This window comes from Hyperolius riggenbachi, chromosome 1 (assembly GCF_040937935.1).
Source record: "Hyperolius riggenbachi isolate aHypRig1 chromosome 1, aHypRig1.pri, whole genome shotgun sequence".
NCBI classification, from domain to species: Eukaryota; Metazoa; Chordata; class Amphibia; order Anura; family Hyperoliidae; genus Hyperolius; species Hyperolius riggenbachi.
The window spans coordinates 688976455-688994276 of NC_090646.1; the positions used below are offsets into that span (position 1 = coordinate 688976455).

At 63.1% G+C, this 17822-nt stretch overlaps 1 protein-coding gene across 1 annotated transcript in view; it reads left to right on the forward strand.

The window, feature by feature from the left end:
* Positions 1-17822, forward strand: part of CREB3 (cAMP responsive element binding protein 3) — a 59695-nt gene that overhangs the window by 38220 nt on the left and 3653 nt on the right. Inside the window, exons 6-9 of the mRNA XM_068253429.1 lie at positions 6109-6215; positions 6294-6362; positions 7664-7748; positions 13929-14013. Of these exons, the coding sequence (XP_068109530.1) occupies positions 6109-6215; positions 6294-6362; positions 7664-7748; positions 13929-14013 (346 nt within the window). The remainder of the gene's footprint in view (positions 1-6108; positions 6216-6293; positions 6363-7663; positions 7749-13928; positions 14014-17822) is intronic.

Genomic DNA, 17822 nt, shown 5'->3' on the forward strand with positions numbered 1-17822 from the left:
GCACGCCCCTCCGTTACCGACAGGACACACGCACGCCCCTCCGTTACCGACAGGACACACGCACGCCCCTCCATTACCGACAGGACACACGCACGCCCCTCCGTTACCGACAGGACACACGCACGCCCCTCCGTTACCGACAGGACACACGCACGCCCCTCCGTTACCGACAGGACACACACGCACGCCCCTCCCCCTCCCTCTTCCATTACTAGCAGAACATACTCGTCCCTCCCTCCTATTACTGACAGGACATACTCGTCCCTCCCTCCTCTATTACTGACAGGACATACTCGTCCCTCCCTCCTCCATTACTAGCGGGGCCCCCTCCGTCCTCCGTTTCTAGCAGGAAATACACACCCCTCCCTCCTCCATTACTAGCTGAACAGACACGCCCATCCCTCCTCCATTACTAGCTGAACAGACACGCCCATCCCTCCTCCATTACTAGCTGAACAGACACGCCCATCCCTCCTCCATTACTAGCTGAACAGACACGCCCCTCCCTCCTCCATTACTAGCAGAACAGACACGCCCCTCCCTCCTCCATTGCTAACAGGACATACACGTCCCTCCCTCTATTACTGACAGGACATACACGCCCCTCCCTCCTCCATTACTAGCAGAGCCCTTCCTCCATTACTAGCAGAACAGACATGGCCCTCCCTCCCTCCATTACTAGCAGGAAATACACACCCCTCCCTCCTCCATTACTAGCTGAACAGACACACCCCCTCCCTCCTCCATTACTAGCTGAACAGACACGCCCATCCCTCCTCCATTACTAGCTGAACAGACACGCCCATCCCTCCTCCATTACTAGCTGAACAGACACACCCCCTCCCTCCTCCATTACTAGCTGAACAGACACGCCCATCCCTCCTCCATTACTAGCTGAACAGACACGCCCCTCCCTCCTCCATTACTAGCAGAACAGACACGCCCCTCCCTCCTCCATTGCTAACAGGACATACACGTCCCTCCCTCTATTACTGACAGGACATACATGCCCCTCCCTCCTCCATTACTAGCAGGGCCCTTCCTCCATTACTAGCAGAACAGACATGGCCCTCCCTCCCTCCATTACTAGCAGGGCATACACGCCCCTCCCTCCTCCATTACTAGCAGAACAGACACGCCCCCTCCCTCCTCCATTGCTAGCAGGACAGACATGGCCCTCCCTCCTCCATTACTAGCATTACATACACGCCCCTTCCTCCCTCCATTACTAGCAGGCCCCTCCCTCCTCCATTACTAGCAGGGCATACACGCCCCTCCCTCCATTACTAGCAGGGCATACACGCCCCTCCCTCCATTACTAGCAGGGCATACACGCCCCTCCCTCCTCCACTACTAGCAGGACATACACGCCCCTCCCTCCCATTACTAGCAGGGCATACACGCCCCTCCCTCCCATTACTAGCAGGGCATACACGCCCCTCCCTCCCATTACTAGCAGGGCATACACGCCCCTCCCTCCCATTACTAGCAGGGCATACACGCCCCTCCCTCCCATTACTAGCAGGGCATACACGCCCCTCCCTCCCATTACTAGCAGGGCATACACGCCCCTCCCTCCCATTACTGGGAGGGCATACACGCCCCTCCCTCCCATTACTAGCAGGGCATACACGCCCCTCCCTCCCATTACTAGCAGGGCATACACGCCCCTCCCTCCCATTACTAGCAGGGCATACACGCCCCTCCCTCCCATTACTAGCAGGGCATACACGCCCCTCCCTCCCATTACTAGCAGGGCATACACGCCCCTCCCTCCCATTACTAGCAGGGCATACACGCCCCTCCCTCCCATTACTAGCAGGGCATACACGCCCCTCCCTCCTCCATTACTAGCAGGGCATACACGCCCCTCCCATTACTAGCAGGGCATACACGCCCCTCCCTCCTCCGCTGCTAGCAGGGCATACACGCCCCTCTCTCCTCCGCTGCTAGCAGGGCATACACGCCCCTCCCTCCTCCGCTGCTAGCAGGGCATACACGCCCCTCCCTCCTCCGCTACTAGCAGGGCATACACGCCCCTCCTTCCTCCGCTACTAGCAGGGCATACACGCCCCTCCCTCCTTCTTCCGCTACTAGCAGGGCATACACGCCCCTCCCTCCTTCCTCCGCTACTAGCAGGGCATACACGCCCCTCCCTCCTTCCTCCGCTACTAGCAGGGCATACACGCCCCTCCCTCCTTCCTCCGCTACTAGCAGGGCATACATGCCCCTCCCTCCTTCCTCCGCTACTAGCAGGGCATACACGCCCCTCCCTCCTTCCTCCGCTACTAGCAGGGCATACACGCCCCTCCCTCCTCCGCTACTAGCAGGGCATACACGCCCCTCCCTCCTCCGCTACTAGAAGGGCATACACGCCCCTCCCTCCTCCGCTACTAGAAGGGCATACACGCCCCTCCCTCCTCCGCTACTAGAAGGGCATACACGCCCCTCCCTCCTTCCTCCGCTACTAGCAGGGCATACACGCCCCTCCCTCCTTCCTCCGCTACTAGCAGGGCATACACGCCCCTCCCTCCTTCCTCCGCTACTAGCAGGGCATACACGCCCCTCCCTCCTTCCTCCGCTACTGGCAGGGCATACACGCCCCTCCCTCCTTCCTCCGCTACTGGCAGGGCATACACGCCCCTCCCTCCTTCCTCCGCTACTGGCAGGGCATACACGCCCCTCCCTCCTTCCTCCGCTACTGGCAGGGCATACACGCCCCTCCCTCCTTCCTCCGCTACTGGCAGGGCATACACGCCCCTCCCTCCTTCCTCCGCTACTAGCAGGGCATACACGCCCCTCCCTCCTTCCTCCGCTACTAGCAGGGCATACACGCCCCTCCCTCCTTCCTCCGCTACTAGCAGGGCATACACGCCCCTCCCTCCTTCCTCCGCTACTAGCAGGGCATACACGCCCCTCCCTCCTTCCTCCGCTACTAGCAGGGCATACACGCCCCTCCCTCCTTCCTCCGCTACTAGCAGGGCATACACGCCCCTCCCTCCTTCCTCCGCTACTAGCAGGGCATACACGCCCCTCCCTCCTTCCTCCGCTACTAGCAGGGCATACACGCCCCTCCCTCCTTCCTCCGCTACTAGCAGGGCATACACGCCCCTCCCTCCTTCCTCCGCTACTAGCAGGGCATACACGCCCCTCCCTCCTTCCTCGGCTACTAGCAGGGCATACACGCCCCTCCCTCCTTCCTCGGCTACTAGCAGGGCATACACGCCCCTCCCTCCTTCCTCGGCTACTAGCAGGGCATACACGCCCCTCCCTCCTTCCTCCGCTACTGGCAGGGCATACACGCCCCTCCCTCCTTCCTCCGCTACTGGCAGGGCATACACGCCCCTCCCTCCTTCCTCCGCTACTGGCAGGGCATACACGCCCCTCCCTCCTTCCTCCGCTACTGGCAGGGCATACACGCCCCTCCCTCCTTCCTCCGCTACTGGCAGGGCATACACGCCCCTCCCTCCTTCCTCCGCTACTGGCAGGGCATACACGCCCCTCCCTCCTTCCTCCGCTACTGGCAGGGCATACACGCCCCTCCCTCCTTCCTCCGCTACTGGCAGGGCATACACGCCCCTCCCTCCTTCCTCCGCTACTGGCAGGGCATACACGCCCCTCCCTCCTTCCTCCGCTACTGGCAGGGCATACACGCCCCTCCCTCCTTCCTCCGCTACTGGCAGGGCATACACGCCCCTCCCTCCTTCCTCCGCTACTGGCAGGGCATACACGCCCCTCCCTCCTTCCTCCGCTACTGGCAGGGCATACACGCCCCTCCCTCCTTCCTCCGCTACTGGCAGGGTATACACGCCCCTCCCTCCTTCCTCCGCTACTAGCAGGGCATACACGCCCCTCCCTCCTTCCTCCGCTACTAGCAGGGCATACACGCCCCTCCCTCCTTCCTCCGCTACTGGCAGGGCATACACGCCCCTCCCTCCTTCCTCCGCTACTAGCAGGGTATACACGCCCCTCCCTCCTTCCTCCGCTACTAGCAGGGCATACACGCCCCTCCCTCCTTCCTCCGCTACTAGCAGGGCATACACGCCCCTCCCTCCTTCCTCCGCTACTAGCAGGGCATACACGCCCCTCCCTCCTTCCTCCGCTACTAGCAGGGCATACACGCCCCTCCCTCCTTCCTCCGCTACTAGCAGGGCATACACGCCCCTCCCTCCTTCCTCCGCTACTAGCAGGGCATACACGCCCCTCCCTCCTCCGCTACTAGCAGGGCATACACGCCCCTCCCTCCTCCGCTACTAGAAGGGCATACACGCCCCTCCCTCCTCCGCTACTAGCAGGGCATACACGCCCCTCCCTCCTCCGCTACTAGAAGGGCATACACGCCCCTCCCTCCTCCGCTACTAGAAGGGCATACACGCCCCTCCCTCCTCCGCTACTAGCAGGGCATACACGCCCCTCCCTCCTCCGCTACTAGAAGGGCATACACGCCCCTCCCTCCCATTACTAGCAGGGCATACACGCCCCTCCCTCCTCCATTACTAGCAGGGCATACACGCCCCTCCCTCCTCCGCTACTAGCAGGGCATACACGCCCCTCCCTCCTCCGCTGCTAGCAGGGCATACACGCCACTCCCTCCTCCGCTACTAGCAGGGCATACACGCCCCTCCCTCCTCCACTACTAGCAGGGCATACACGCCCCTCCCTCCTCCAGTACTAGCAGGGCATACACGCCCCTCCCTCCTCCAGTACTAGCAGGGCATACACGCCCCTCCCTCCTCCGCTACTAGCAGGGCATACACGCCCCTCCCTCCTCCACTACTAGCAGGGCATACACGCCCCTCCCTCCTTCCTCCGCTACTAGCAGGGCATACACGCCCCTCCCTCCTTCCTCCGCTACTAGCAGGGCATACACGCCCCTCCCTCCTCCAGTACTAGCAGGGCATACACGCCCCTCCCTCCTCCAGTACTAGCAGGGCATACACGCCCCTCCCTCCTCCGCTACTAGCAGGGCATACACGCCCCTCCCTCCTCCACTACTAGCAGGGCATACACGCCCCTCCCTCCTTCCTCCGCTACTAGCAGGGCATACACGCCCCTCCCTCCTTCCTCCGCTACTAGCAGGGCATACACGCCCCTCCCTCCTTCCTCCGCTACTAGCAGGGCATACACGCCCCTCCCTCCTTCCTCCGCTACTAGCAGGGCATACACGCCCCTCCCTCCTTCCTCCGCTGCTAGCAGGGCATACACGCCCCTCCCTCCTTCCTCCGCTACTAGCAGGGCATACACGCCCCTCCCTCCTCCGCTGCTAGCAGGGCATACACGCCCCTCCCTCCTCCGCTGCTAGCAGGGCATACACGCCCCTCCCTCCTCCGCTACTAGAAGGGCATACACGCCCCTCCCTCCTCCGCTACTAGCAGGGCATACACGCCCCTCCCTCCTCCGCTACTAGCAGGGCATACACGCCCCTCCCTCCTCCGCTACTAGCAGGGCATACACGCCCCTCCCTCCTCCACTACTAGCAGGGCATACACGCCCCTCCCTCCTTCCTCCGCTACTAGCAGGGCATACACGCCCCTCCCTCCTTCCTCCGCTACTAGCAGGGCATACACGCCCCTCCCTCCTTCCTCCGCTACTAGCAGGGCATACACGCCCCTCCCTCCCTCCTCCGCTGCTAGCAGGGCATACACGCCCCTCCCTCCTCCGCTGCTAGCAGGGCATACACGCCCCTCCCTCCTCCGCTGCTAGCAGGGCATACACGCCACTCCCTCCTCCGCTACTAGCAGGGCATACACGCCCCTCCCTCCTCCGCTACTAGAAGGGCATACACGCCCCTCCCTCCCATTACTAGCAGGGCATACACGCCCCTCCCTCCTCCGCTGCTAGCAGGGCATACACGCCCCTCCCTCCTCCGCTGCTAGCAGGGCATACACGCCCCTCCCTCCTCCGCTGCTAGCAGGGCATACACGCCCCTCCCTCCTCCGCTGCTAGCAGGGCATACACGCCCCTCCCTCCTCCGCTGCTAGCAGGGCATACACGCCCCTCCCTCCTCCACTTTTTGCTCCGGCTCCCCTCTCTATTCCTGATCAGTAGCAGGAAGTCCCTCCTCCTGCAGCACTACTAAAGCACTGAGCATGTTGTTTATATGAACAGGCGGAGGAACGCGTTCTGAAACGCGTACGAAGGAAGATCCGGAACAAGCGCTCTGCGCAGGAGAGCCGGAAGAAGAAGAAAGAGTATGTGGATGGACTGGAGAGCAGGTGATGACATGTCCCATCACATGACTGTGAGATCTCAGGTGGTGTACATGTACAATAATCCTATACTCACCTCCATAGGGTGACCACCTGCACGGCTCACAACCAGGAGTTGCAGAGGAAGGTTCAGCAGCTGCAGAAACAGAACATGTAAGTGAATGTAGGGGGGGATGGTAGTAATGGAGGAGGGGGAGCAGTAATAGAGGGTAGCAGTACTGAGGGGGGTGGCTGGGAGGGGACGCTGGTCCTGGAGGGTGGGTGGACTGTACCACTACTTGGGAAGGGATGTGTGCAGGGGCTGTGCAGAGGGGCGGGGGGGGGGGAAGTAGTAGAGAGAGGTAGCAGTACTGAGGGGTGTGGCTGGGAGGGGACGCTGGTCCTGGAGGGTGGGTGGACTGCACCACTACTTGGGAAGGGGTGTGTGCAAGGGCTGTACAGAGGGGGGAGGGAGGAGGTAGTAGAGAGAGGTAGCAGTACTGAGGGGTGTGGCTGAACAGAAGGCAGCATATAGGGGAGGGGACGCTGGTCCTGGAGGGTGGGTGGACTGTACCACTACTTGGGAAGGGATGTGTGCAGGGGCTGTGCAGAGGGGCGGGGGGGGGGGGGGGGAAGTAGTAGAGAGAGGTAGCAGTACTGAGGGGTGTGGCTGGGAGGGGACGCTGGTCCTGGAGGGTGGGTGGACTGCACCACTACTTGGGAAGGGGTGTGTGCAAGGGCTGTACAGAGGGGGGAGGGAGGAGGTAGTAGAGAGAGGTAGCAGTACTGAGGGGTGTGGCTGAACAGAAGGCAGCATATAGGGGAGGGGACGCTGGTCCTGGAGGGTGGGCGGACTGCACCACTACTTGGGAAGGGATGTGTTCAGGGGCTGTGCAGAGGGGCGGGGGGGGGGGGGGAAGTAGTAGAGAGAGGTAGCAGTACTGAGGGGTGTGGCTGGGAGGGGACGCTGGTCCTGGAGGGTGGGTGGACTGCACCACTACTTGGGAAGGGGTGTGTGCAGGGGCTGTGCAGAGGGGCGGGGGGGGGGGGGAAGTAGTAGAGAAAGGTAGCAGTACTGAGGGGTGTGGCTGGGAGGGGACGCTGGTCCTGGAGGGTGGGTGGACTGCACCACTACTTGGGAAGGGGTGTGTGCAGGGGCTGTGCAGGGGCTGTGCAGAGGGGCGGGGGGGGGGGAAGTAGTAGAGAGAGGTAGCAGTACTGAGGGGTGTGGCTGAACAGAAGGCAGTGTATAGGGGAGGGGACACCTATACTGGAGGGAGGGTGGGCGGGCTGCACCACTACTTGGGAAGAGATGGGTGTGGGGTTGGGGGCACTATTGGGGAGAGAAGCAGTCATTCTATTTGCTGCTTTGCCTACATTAGCCAGGTGACATGACAACACACGGGCGGCTGTACAGCATTGGCTAGCCATGGTCACCTGATATTAGTGTAATTTATACATGTCTGTGTGTGCAGGTCACTTTTACAACAGCTGCGATATCTGCAGTCCCTACTAAGCCAGACGGGTACAAAAACCACAGCGGCCAGCACCTGCATCATGGTGAGTGTGTCCCCCTCCTGTGTGGCTGATGGCGCGTCCCCCTCCTGTGTGGCTGATGGCGCGTCCCCCTCCTGTGTGGCTGATGGCGCGTCCCCCCTCCTGTGTCGCTGATGGCGCGTCCCCCCTCCTGTGTCGCTGATGGCGCGTCCCCCTCCTGTGTGGCTGATGGCGCGTCCCCCTCCTGTGTGGCTGATGGCGCGTCCCCCTCCTGTGTGGCTGATGGCGCGTCCCCCTCCTGTGTGGCTGATGGCGCGTCCCCCTCCTGTGTGGCTGATGGCGCGTCCCCCTCCTGTGTCGCTGATGGCGCGCCCCCCTCCTGTGTGGCTGATGGCGCGTCCCCCTCCTGTGTCGCTGATGGCGCGTCCCCCTCCTGTGTGGCTGATGGCGCGTCCCCCTCCTGTGTGGCTGATGGCGCGTCCCCCTCCTGTGTGGCTGATGGCGCGTCCCCCTCCTGTGTGGCTGATGGCGCGTCCCCCTCCTGTGTCGCTGATGGCGCGTCCCCCTCCTGTGTGGCTGATGGCGCGTCCCCCTCCTGTGTGGCCGATGGCGCGTCCCCCTCCTGTGTGGCCGATGGCGCGTCCCCCTCCTGTGTGGCCGATGGCGCGTCCCCCTCCTGTGTGGCTGATGGCGCGTCCCCCTCCTGTGTGGCTGATGGCGCGTCCCCCTCCTGTGTGGCTGATGGCGCGTCCCCCTCCTGTGTGGCTGATGGCGCGTCCCCCTCCTGTGTCGCTGATGGCGCGTCCCCCTCCTGTGTCGCTGATGGCGCGTCCCCCTCCTTTGTGGCTGATGGCGCGTCCCCCTCCTGTGTGGCTGATGGCGCGTCCCCCTCCTGTGTGGCTGATGGCGCGTCCCCCTCCTGTGTGGCTGATGGCGCGTCCCCCTCCTGTGTCGCTGATGGCGCGTCCCCCTCCTGTGTCGCTGATGGCGCGTCCCCCTCCTGTGTGGCTGATGGCGCGTCCCCCTCCTGTGTGGCTGATGGCGCGTCCCCCTCCTGTGTGGCTGATGGCGCGTCCCCCTCCTGTGTGGCTGATGGCGCGTCCCCCTCCTGTGTGGCTGATGGCGCGTCCCCCTCCTGTGTGGCTGATGGCGCGTCCCCCTCCTGTGTGGCTGATGGCGCGTCCCCCTCCTGTGTGGCTGATGGCGCGTCCCCCTCCTGTGTGGCTGATGGCGCGTCCCCCTCCTGTGTGGCTGATGGCGCGTCCCCCTCCTGTGTCGCTGATGGCGCGTCCCCCTCCTGTGTGGCTGATGGCGCGTCCCCCTCCTGTGTGGCTGATGGCGCGTCCCCCTCCTGTGTGGCTGATGGCGCGTCCCCCTCCTGTGTGGCTGATGGCGCGTCCCCCTCCTGTGTGGCTGATGGCGCGTCCCCCTCCTGTGTGGCTGATGGCGCGTCCCCCTCCTGTGTGGCTGATGGCGCGTCCCCCTCCTGTGTGGCTGATGGCGCGTCCCCCTCCTGTGTGGCTGATGGCGCGTCCCCCTCCTGTGTGGCTGATGGCGCGTCCCCCTCCTGTGTGGCTGATCGTCCCCCTCCTGTGTGGCTGATGGCGCGTCCCCCTCCTGTGTGGCTGATGGCGCGTCCCCCTCCTGTGTGGCTGATGGCGCGTCCCCCTCCTGTGTGGCTGATGGCGCGTCCCCCTCCTGTGTGGCTGATGGCGCGTCCCCCTCCTGTGTGGCTGATGGCGCGTCCCCCTCCTGTGTGGCTGATGGCGCGTCCCCCTCCTGTGTGGCTGATGGCGCGTCCCCCTCCTGTGTGGCTGATGGCGCGTCCCCCTCCTGTGTGGCTGATGGCGCGTCCCCCTTCCTGTGTGGCTGATGGCGCGTCCCCCTTCCTGTGTGGCTGATGGCGCGTCCCCCCTCCTGTGTGGCTGATGGCGCGTCCCCCCTCCTGTGTGGCTGATGGCGCGTCCCCCCTCCTGTGTGGCTGATGGCGCGTCCCCCCTCCTGTGTGGCTGATGGCGCGTCCCCCCTCCTGTTTGGCTGATGGCGCGTCCCCCCTCCTGTGTGGCTGATGGCGCGTCCCCCTCCTGTGTGGCCGATGGCGCGTCCCCCTCCTGTGTGGCCGATGGCGCGTCCCCCCTCCTGTGTGGCCGATGGCGCGTTCCCCCCCCTCCTGTATCGCCGATGGCGCGTTCCCCCCCCCTCCTGTGTCGCCGATGGCGCGTCCCCCTTCCTGTGTGGCTGATGGCGCGTCCCCCTTCCTGTGTGGCTGATGGCGCGTCCCCCCTCCTGTGTGGCTGATGGCGCGTCCCCCCTCCTGTGTGGCTGATGGCGCGTCCCCCCTCCTGTGTGGCTGATGGCGCGTCCCCCTCCTGTGTGGCTGATGGCGCGTCCCCCTCCTGTGTCGCTGATGGCGCGTCCCCCTCCTGTGTGGCTGATGGCGCGTCCCCCTCCTGTGTGGCTGATGGCGCGTCCCCCTCCTGTGTGGCTGATGGCGCGTCCCCCTCCTGTGTGGCTGATGGCGCGTCCCCCTCCTGTGTGGCTGATGGCGCGTCCCCCTCCTGTGTGGCTGATGGCGCGTCCCCCTCCTGTGTGGCTGATGGCGCGTCCCCCTCCTGTGTCGCTGATGGTGCGTCCCCCTCCTGTGTGGCTGATGGCGCGTCCCCCTCCTGTGTCGCTGATGGCGCGTCCCCCTCCTGTGTCGCTGATGGCGCGTCCCCCTCCTGTGTGGCTGATGGCGCGTCCCCCTCCTGTGTGGCTGATGGCGCGTCCCCCTCCTGTGTGGCTGATGGCGCGTCCCCCTCCTGTGTCGCTGATGGCGCGTCCCCCTCCTGTGTCGCTGATGGCGCGTCCCCCTCCTGTGTGGCTGATGGCGCGTCCCCCTCCTGTGTGGCTGATGGCGCGTCCCCCTCCTGTGTGGCTGATGGCGCGTCCCCCTCCTGTGTGGCTGATGGCGCGTCCCCCTCCTGTGTGGCTGATGGCGCGTCCCCCTCCTGTGTGGCTGATGGCGCGTCCCCCTCCTGTGTGGCTGATGGCGCGTCCCCCTCCTGTGTGGCTGATGGCGCGTCCCCCTCCTGTGTGGCTGATGGCGCGTCCCCCTCCTGTGTGGCTGATGGCGCGTCCCCCTCCTGTGTGGCTGATGGCGCGTCCCCCTCCTGTGTGGCTGATGGCGCGTCCCCCTCCTGTGTGGCTGATGGCGCGTCCCCCTCCTGTGTGGCTGATGGCGCGTCCCCCTCCTGTGTGGCTGATGGCGCGTCCCCCTCCTGTGTGGCTGATGGCGCGTCCCCCTCCTGTGTGGCTGATGGCGCGTCCCCCTCCTGTGTGGCTGATGGCGCGTCCCCCTCCTGTGTGGCTGATGGCGCGTCCCCCTCCTGTGTGGCTGATGGCGCGTCCCCCTCCTGTGTGGCTGATGGCGCGTCCCCCTCCTGTGTGGCTGATGGCGCGTCCCCCTCCTGTGTGGCTGATGGCGCGTCCCCCTCCTGTGTGGCTGATGGCGCGTCCCCCTCCTGTGTGGCTGATGGCGCGTCCCCCTCCTGTGTGGCTGATGGCGCGTCCCCCTCCTGTGTGGCTGATGGCGCGTCCCCCTCCTGTGTGGCTGATGGCGCGTCCCCCTTCCTGTGTGGCTGATGGCGCGTCCCCCTTCCTGTGTGGCTGATGGCGCGTCCCCCCTCCTGTGTGGCTGATGGCGCGTCCCCCCTCCTGTGTGGCTGATGGCGCGTCCCCCCTCCTGTGTGGCTGATGGCGCGTCCCCCCTCCTGTGTGGCTGATGGCGCGTCCCCCCTCCTGTGTGGCTGATGGCGCGTCCCCCCTCCTGTGTGGCTGATGGCGCGTCCCCCTCCTGTGTGGCTGATGGCGCGTCCCCCTCCTGTGTGGCCGATGGCGCGTCCCCCCTCCTGTGTGGCCGATGGCGCGTTCCCCCCCCCTCCTGTATCGCCGATGGCGCGTTCCCCCCCCCTCCTGTGTCGCCGATGGCGCGTTCCCCCCCCCTCCTGTGTCGCCGATGGCGCGTTCCCCCCCCCCTCCTGTGTCGCCGATGGCGCGTTCCCCCCCCCCTCCTGTGTCGCCGATGGCGCGTTCCCCCCCCCCCCCCCCTCCTGTGTCGCCGATGGCGCGTCCCCCTCCTGTGTCGCCGATGGCGCGTCCCCCTCCTGTGTCGCCGATGGCGCGCCCCCATATCCTGTGTCGCCGATGGCGCGTCCCCCCCTCCTGTGTCGCTGATGGCGCGTCCCCCCCCCCTCCTGTGTCGCTGATGGCGCGTTTCCCCCCTCCTGTGTCGCTGATGGCGCGTCCCCCCCTCCTGTGTCGCCGATGGCGCGTTCCCCCCCCCCCCCCCCTCCTGTGTCGCCGATGGCGCGTCCCCCTCCTGTGTCGCCGATGGCGCGTCCCCCTCCTGTGTCGCCGATGGCGCGCCCCCATATCCTGTGTCGCCGATGGCGCGTCCCCCCCTCCTGTGTCGCTGATGGCGCGTCCCCCTCCTGTGTGGCTGATGGCGCGTCCCCCTCCTGTGTGGCTGATGGCGCGTCCCCCTCCTGTGTGGCTGATGGCGCGTCCCCCTCCTGTGTGGCTGATGGCGCGTCCCCCTCCTGTGTGGCTGATGGCGCGTCCCCCTCCTGTGTCGCTGATGGCGCGTCCCCCTCCTGTGTGGCTGATGGCGCGTCCCCCTCCTGTGTGGCTGATGGCGCGTCCCCCTCCTGTGTGGCTGATGGCGCGTCCCCCTCCTGTGTGGCTGATGGCGCGTCCCCCTCCTGTGTGGCTGATGGCGCGTCCCCCTCCTGTGTGGCTGATGGCGCGTCCCCCTCCTGTGTGGCTGATGGCGCGTCCCCCTCCTGTGTGGCTGATGGCGCGTCCCCCTCCTGTGTGGCTGATGGCGCGTCCCCCTCCTGTGTGGCTGATGGCGCGTCCCCCTCCTGTGTGGCTGATGGCGCGTCCCCCTCCTGTGTGGCTGATGGCGCGTCCCCCTCCTGTGTGGCTGATGGCGCGTCCCCCTCCTGTGTGGCTGATGGCGCGTCCCCCTCCTGTGTGGCTGATGGCGCGTCCCCCTCCTGTGTGGCTGATGGCGCGTCCCCCTCCTGTGTGGCTGATGGCGCGTCCCCCTCCTGTGTGGCTGATGGCGCGTCCCCCTCCTGTGTGGCTGATGGCGCGTCCCCCTCCTGTGTGGCTGATGGCGCGTCCCCCTCCTGTGTGGCTGATGGCGCGTCCCCCTCCTGTGTGGCTGATGGCGCGTCCCCCTCCTGTGTGGCTGATGGCGCGTCCCCCTTCCTGTGTGGCTGATGGCGCGTCCCCCTTCCTGTGTGGCTGATGGCGCGTCCCCCCTCCTGTGTGGCTGATGGCGCGTCCCCCCTCCTGTGTGGCTGATGGCGCGTCCCCCCTCCTGTGTGGCTGATGGCGCGTCCCCCCTCCTGTGTGGCTGATGGCGCGTCCCCCCTCCTGTGTGGCTGATGGCGCGTCCCCCCTCCTGTGTGGCTGATGGCGCGTCCCCCCTCCTGTGTGGCTGATGGCGCGTCCCCCTCCTGTGTGGCTGATGGCGCGTCCCCCTCCTGTGTGGCCGATGGCGCGTCCCCCCTCCTGTGTGGCCGATGGCGCGTTCCCCCCCCTCCTGTGTCGCCGATGGCGCGTTCCCCCCCCTCCTGTGTCGCCGATGGCGCGTTCCCCCCCCCTCCTGTGTCGCCGATGGCGCGTTCCCCCCCCCCTCCTGTGTCGCCGATGGCGCGTTCCCCCCCCCCTCCTGTGTCGCCGATGGCGCGTTCCCCCCCCCCCCCCCTCCTGTGTCGCCGATGGCGCGTCCCCCTCCTGTGTCGCCGATGGCGCGTCCCCCTCCTGTGTCGCCGATGGCGCGCCCCCATATCCTGTGTCGCCGATGGCGCGTCCCCCCCTCCTGTGTCGCTGATGGCGCGTCCCCCCCCCCCTCCTGTGTCGCTGATGGCGCGTTTCCCCCCTCCTGTGTCGCTGATGGCGCGTCCCCCCCTCCTGTGTCGCTGATGGCGCGTCCCCCCCCCCTCCTGTGTCGCTGATGGCGCGTCCCCCCCTCCTGTGTCACTGATGGCGCCCCCCTCCTGTGTCACTGATGGCGCGCCCCCCCCCTCCTGTGTCACTGATGGCGCGTCCCCCCCCCTCCTGTGTCGCTGATGGCGCGTCCCCCTCCTGTGTCGCTGATGGCGCGTCCCCCCCCCTCCTGTGTCGCTGATGGCGCGTCCCCCCCTCCTGTGTGGTTTTTCTGGTCATGTGATGATGTGGTTTCTTTTGTAGGTTTTGGCTCTTTCCTTCTGTCTCATCCTCTTCCCGAATCTCTACCCGTTTGGAACAAGCATCAGACAGCGCGGCCAGCAAGGAGGTGAGTTCTGCCATCCGGTCTCTGGTGTCCTGTGTGATCCCATCCTTGTTCACGTCCCTCTCCTGTTAGCTTTGGGCTAATAAACCCCCCTCCCCAATCTTCCTGTTCTTGTTCCCGTCCTCCCCTCTATGTACATTCTGCCCTCCTCCCACATCTACACCCTGCACACCCTTATCAACTGCCACCGACCACATCTACACCCTGCACGCCCTTATCAACTGCCACCGACCACATCTACACCCTGCACGCCCTTATCAACTGCCACCGACCACATCTACACCCTGCACGCCCTTATCAACTGCCACCGACCACATCTACACCCTGCACGCCCTTATCAACTGCCACCGACCACATCTACCCCCTGCACACCCTTATCAACTGCCACCGACCACATCTACACCCTGCACGCCCTTATCAACTGCCACCGACCACATCTACACCCTGCACGCCCTTATCAACTGCCACCGACCACATCTACACCCTGCACGCCCTTATCAACTGCCACCGACCACATCTACACCCTGCACGCCCTTATCAACTGCCACCGACCACATCTACACCCTGCACGCCCTTATCAACTGCCACCGACCACATCTACACCATGCACGCCCTTATCAACTGCCACCGACCACATCTACCCCCTGCACACCCTTATCAACTGCCACCGACCACATCTACCCCCTGCACACCCTTATCAACTGCCACCGACCACATCTACACCCTGCACGCCCTTATCAACTGCCACCGACCACATCTACACCCTGCACGCCCTTATCAACTGCCACCGACCACATCTACACCCTGCACGCCCTTATCAACTGCCACCGACCACATCTACACCCTGCACGCCCTTATCAACTGCCACCGACCACATCTACACCCTGCACGCCCTTATCAACTGCCACCGACCACATCTACACCCTGCACGCCCTTATCAACTGCCACCGACCACATCTACACCCTGCACGCCCTTATCAACTGCCACCGACTACATCTACACCCTGCACGCCCTTATCAACTGCCACCGACCACATGTACACCCTGCACGCCCTTATCAACTGCCACCGACCACATCTACACCCTGCACGCCCTTATCAACTGCCACCGACCACATCTACACCCTGCACGCCCTTATCAACTGCCACCGACCACATCTACACCCTGCACGCCCTTATCAACTGCCACCGACCACATCTACACCCTGCACGCCCTTATCAACTGCCACCGACCACATCTACACCATGCACGCCCTTATCAACTGCCACCGACCACATCTACACCCTGCACGCCCTTATCAACTGCCACCGACCACATCTACACCCTGCACGCCCTTATCAACTGCCACCGACCACATCTACACCCTGCACGCCCTTATCAACTGCCACCGACTACATCTACACCCTGCACGTCCTTATCAACTGCCACCGACCACAGCGGGAGCTGGGAAGCTCGCTCAGTCTTACAAGCCATCGGAGGCGATTATTCCCTGATAGTACTGGAGTAAGTTAGATGGGATTGCGGGGGCTGTACATATGGAATGCGTCATTTGAGTCACTAGCGCACATTCCATTGCAAGACAAAATTACATTTTAATTCAACTTTGTTTCTTCTTCAGCAAATGGCTGGAGGAACCTTTTCATGCCAAGGTAAATTAGATACCCCTTAGCAGAAGTTCCTCCAAGCACCCAAGTGTGAAAAGTTTTTACAAGCGTTCCTAGAAGGTTTATAGCCCATCCATCACAGATGAGTTTGACAAAACCTCATAAAAGGCAACCTTCTCTAGACCATTCAGAACCGACCCAGCAGGAGTCTGACACTGGGCTCCTTCTGTCCTGACTTGCACGGGGTACAGGACTGATCCTTATCAGTCCAGCTGCATGCTCACAGGAGTTCAACCAACCTACAAGACTATATTTAATAATAGGCAGTTTTACAATATCTCATGGTTTCGGTATATACTAAATGAACCACCTTTCCAGGCCTCACCGAGTATCTCCTGACACATGCTCGGGAAATTCCTGCTCATCCAAGATTCCTCCCAATAGGAGGAATAAACGTTCCCGGGCACCCTGAATGGCTACCCCGCCATATTTCATATCAAGATTGATAAAATTATGCAGATTGTGAAAATGCAGTCTAGGTTTTCTTTGACCATACAGGCACAGAAAGACGGCATAACAAGAATCCGGCCAATTTTTGGGCTTTTTAAAGAGAACCAGAGATGAAGCAACCTCATGTATTTTACCTTATAAATCAGTGGGAACATGACAGTAAACACCTAATCTGCCCTTTGTTACATTGTTCTCTGTTTAATTTGCCTGTTATCACCTCTAAGATAAGAATCCCGACTAAGCAGTCGGTCTGGCTTTGCTACAGAATAATTATAGCTGAGACTGTGGTCTTTGCTGTCTTCAAGTCCAAGCCTGCCCCCTGCTGGCTTTGCTCAGGAATCATTATAGCTGAGTCATTATAGCAAAGCCAGACTCAATGCTCAGTCCGGGATTCTTATCTCAGCTAGATAACAGACACTTTTAGCAGTGAGGATGGAACAGAGAGCATGGTAAATGTTTTCTCTAATGTTCCCACTGATTTCTATGGTAAAATACACAAGGGTGCTTCGTCTCTGGTTCACTTTAAGGACATGACAGCCCCTGTTCCAATTTCACAAGGCTGGACTTGTACGTGTCATAGCTCCTCCCAGCTACAGTGATGGATAAAACACAATGACACACTGAGCTTACCTTGAATCTGTGTCAACTACTATGTGACAAGCCAGCTGGATTCTGGCAAGCGGCCATCTTGGCGTTTCCCTTCTCACAAAGGCCTCCGGCCGCATGGCAAGTGGCCATCTTGGCCTTTCCCTTCTCACAAAGGCCTCCGGCCGCATGGCAAGTGGCCATCTTGGACTTTCCCTTCTCACAAAGGCCTCCGGCCGCATGGCAAGCGGCCATCTTGGCGTTTCCCTTCTCACAAAGGCCTCCGGCCGCATGGCAAGTGGCCATCTTGGCCTTTCCCTTCTCACAAAGGCCTCCGGCCGCATGGCAAGCGGCCATCTTGGCGTTTCCCTTCTCACAAAGGCCTCCGGCCGCATGGCAAGCGGCCATCTTGGACTTTCCCTTCTCACAAAGGCCTCCGGCCGCATGGTAAGCGGCCATCTTGGCGTTTCCCTTCTCACAAAGGCCTCCGGCCGCATGGCAAGTGGCCATCTTGGCGTTTCCCTTCTCACAAAGGCCTCCGGCCGCATGGCAAGTGGCCATCTTGGCCCTTCCCTTCTCACAAAGGCCTCCGGCCGCATGGCAAGTGGCCATCTTGGACTTTCCCTTCTCACAAAGGCCTCCGGCCGCATGGCAAGCGGCCATCTTGGCCTTTCCCTTCTCACAAAGGCCTCCGGCCGCATGGCAAGTGGCCATCTTGGACTTTCCCTTCTCACAAAGGCCTCCGGCCGCATGGCAAGTGGCCATCTTGGACTTTCCCTTCTCACAAAGGCCTCCGGCCGCATGGCAAGTGGCCATCTTGGCGTTTCCCTTCTCACAAAGGCCTCCGGCCGCATGGCAAGCGGCCATCTTGGCGTTTCCCTTCTCACAAAGGCCTCCGGCCGCATGGCAAGTGGCCATCTTGGCGTTTCCCTTCTCACAAAGGCCTCCGGCCGCATGGCAAGTGGCCATCTTGGCCCTTCCCTTCTCACAAAGGCCTCCGGCCGCATGGCAAGTGGCCATCTTGGACTTTCCCTTCTCACAAAGGCCTCCGGCCGCATGGCAAGCGGCCATCTTGGCGTTTCCCTTCTCACAAAGGCCTCCGGCCGCATGGCA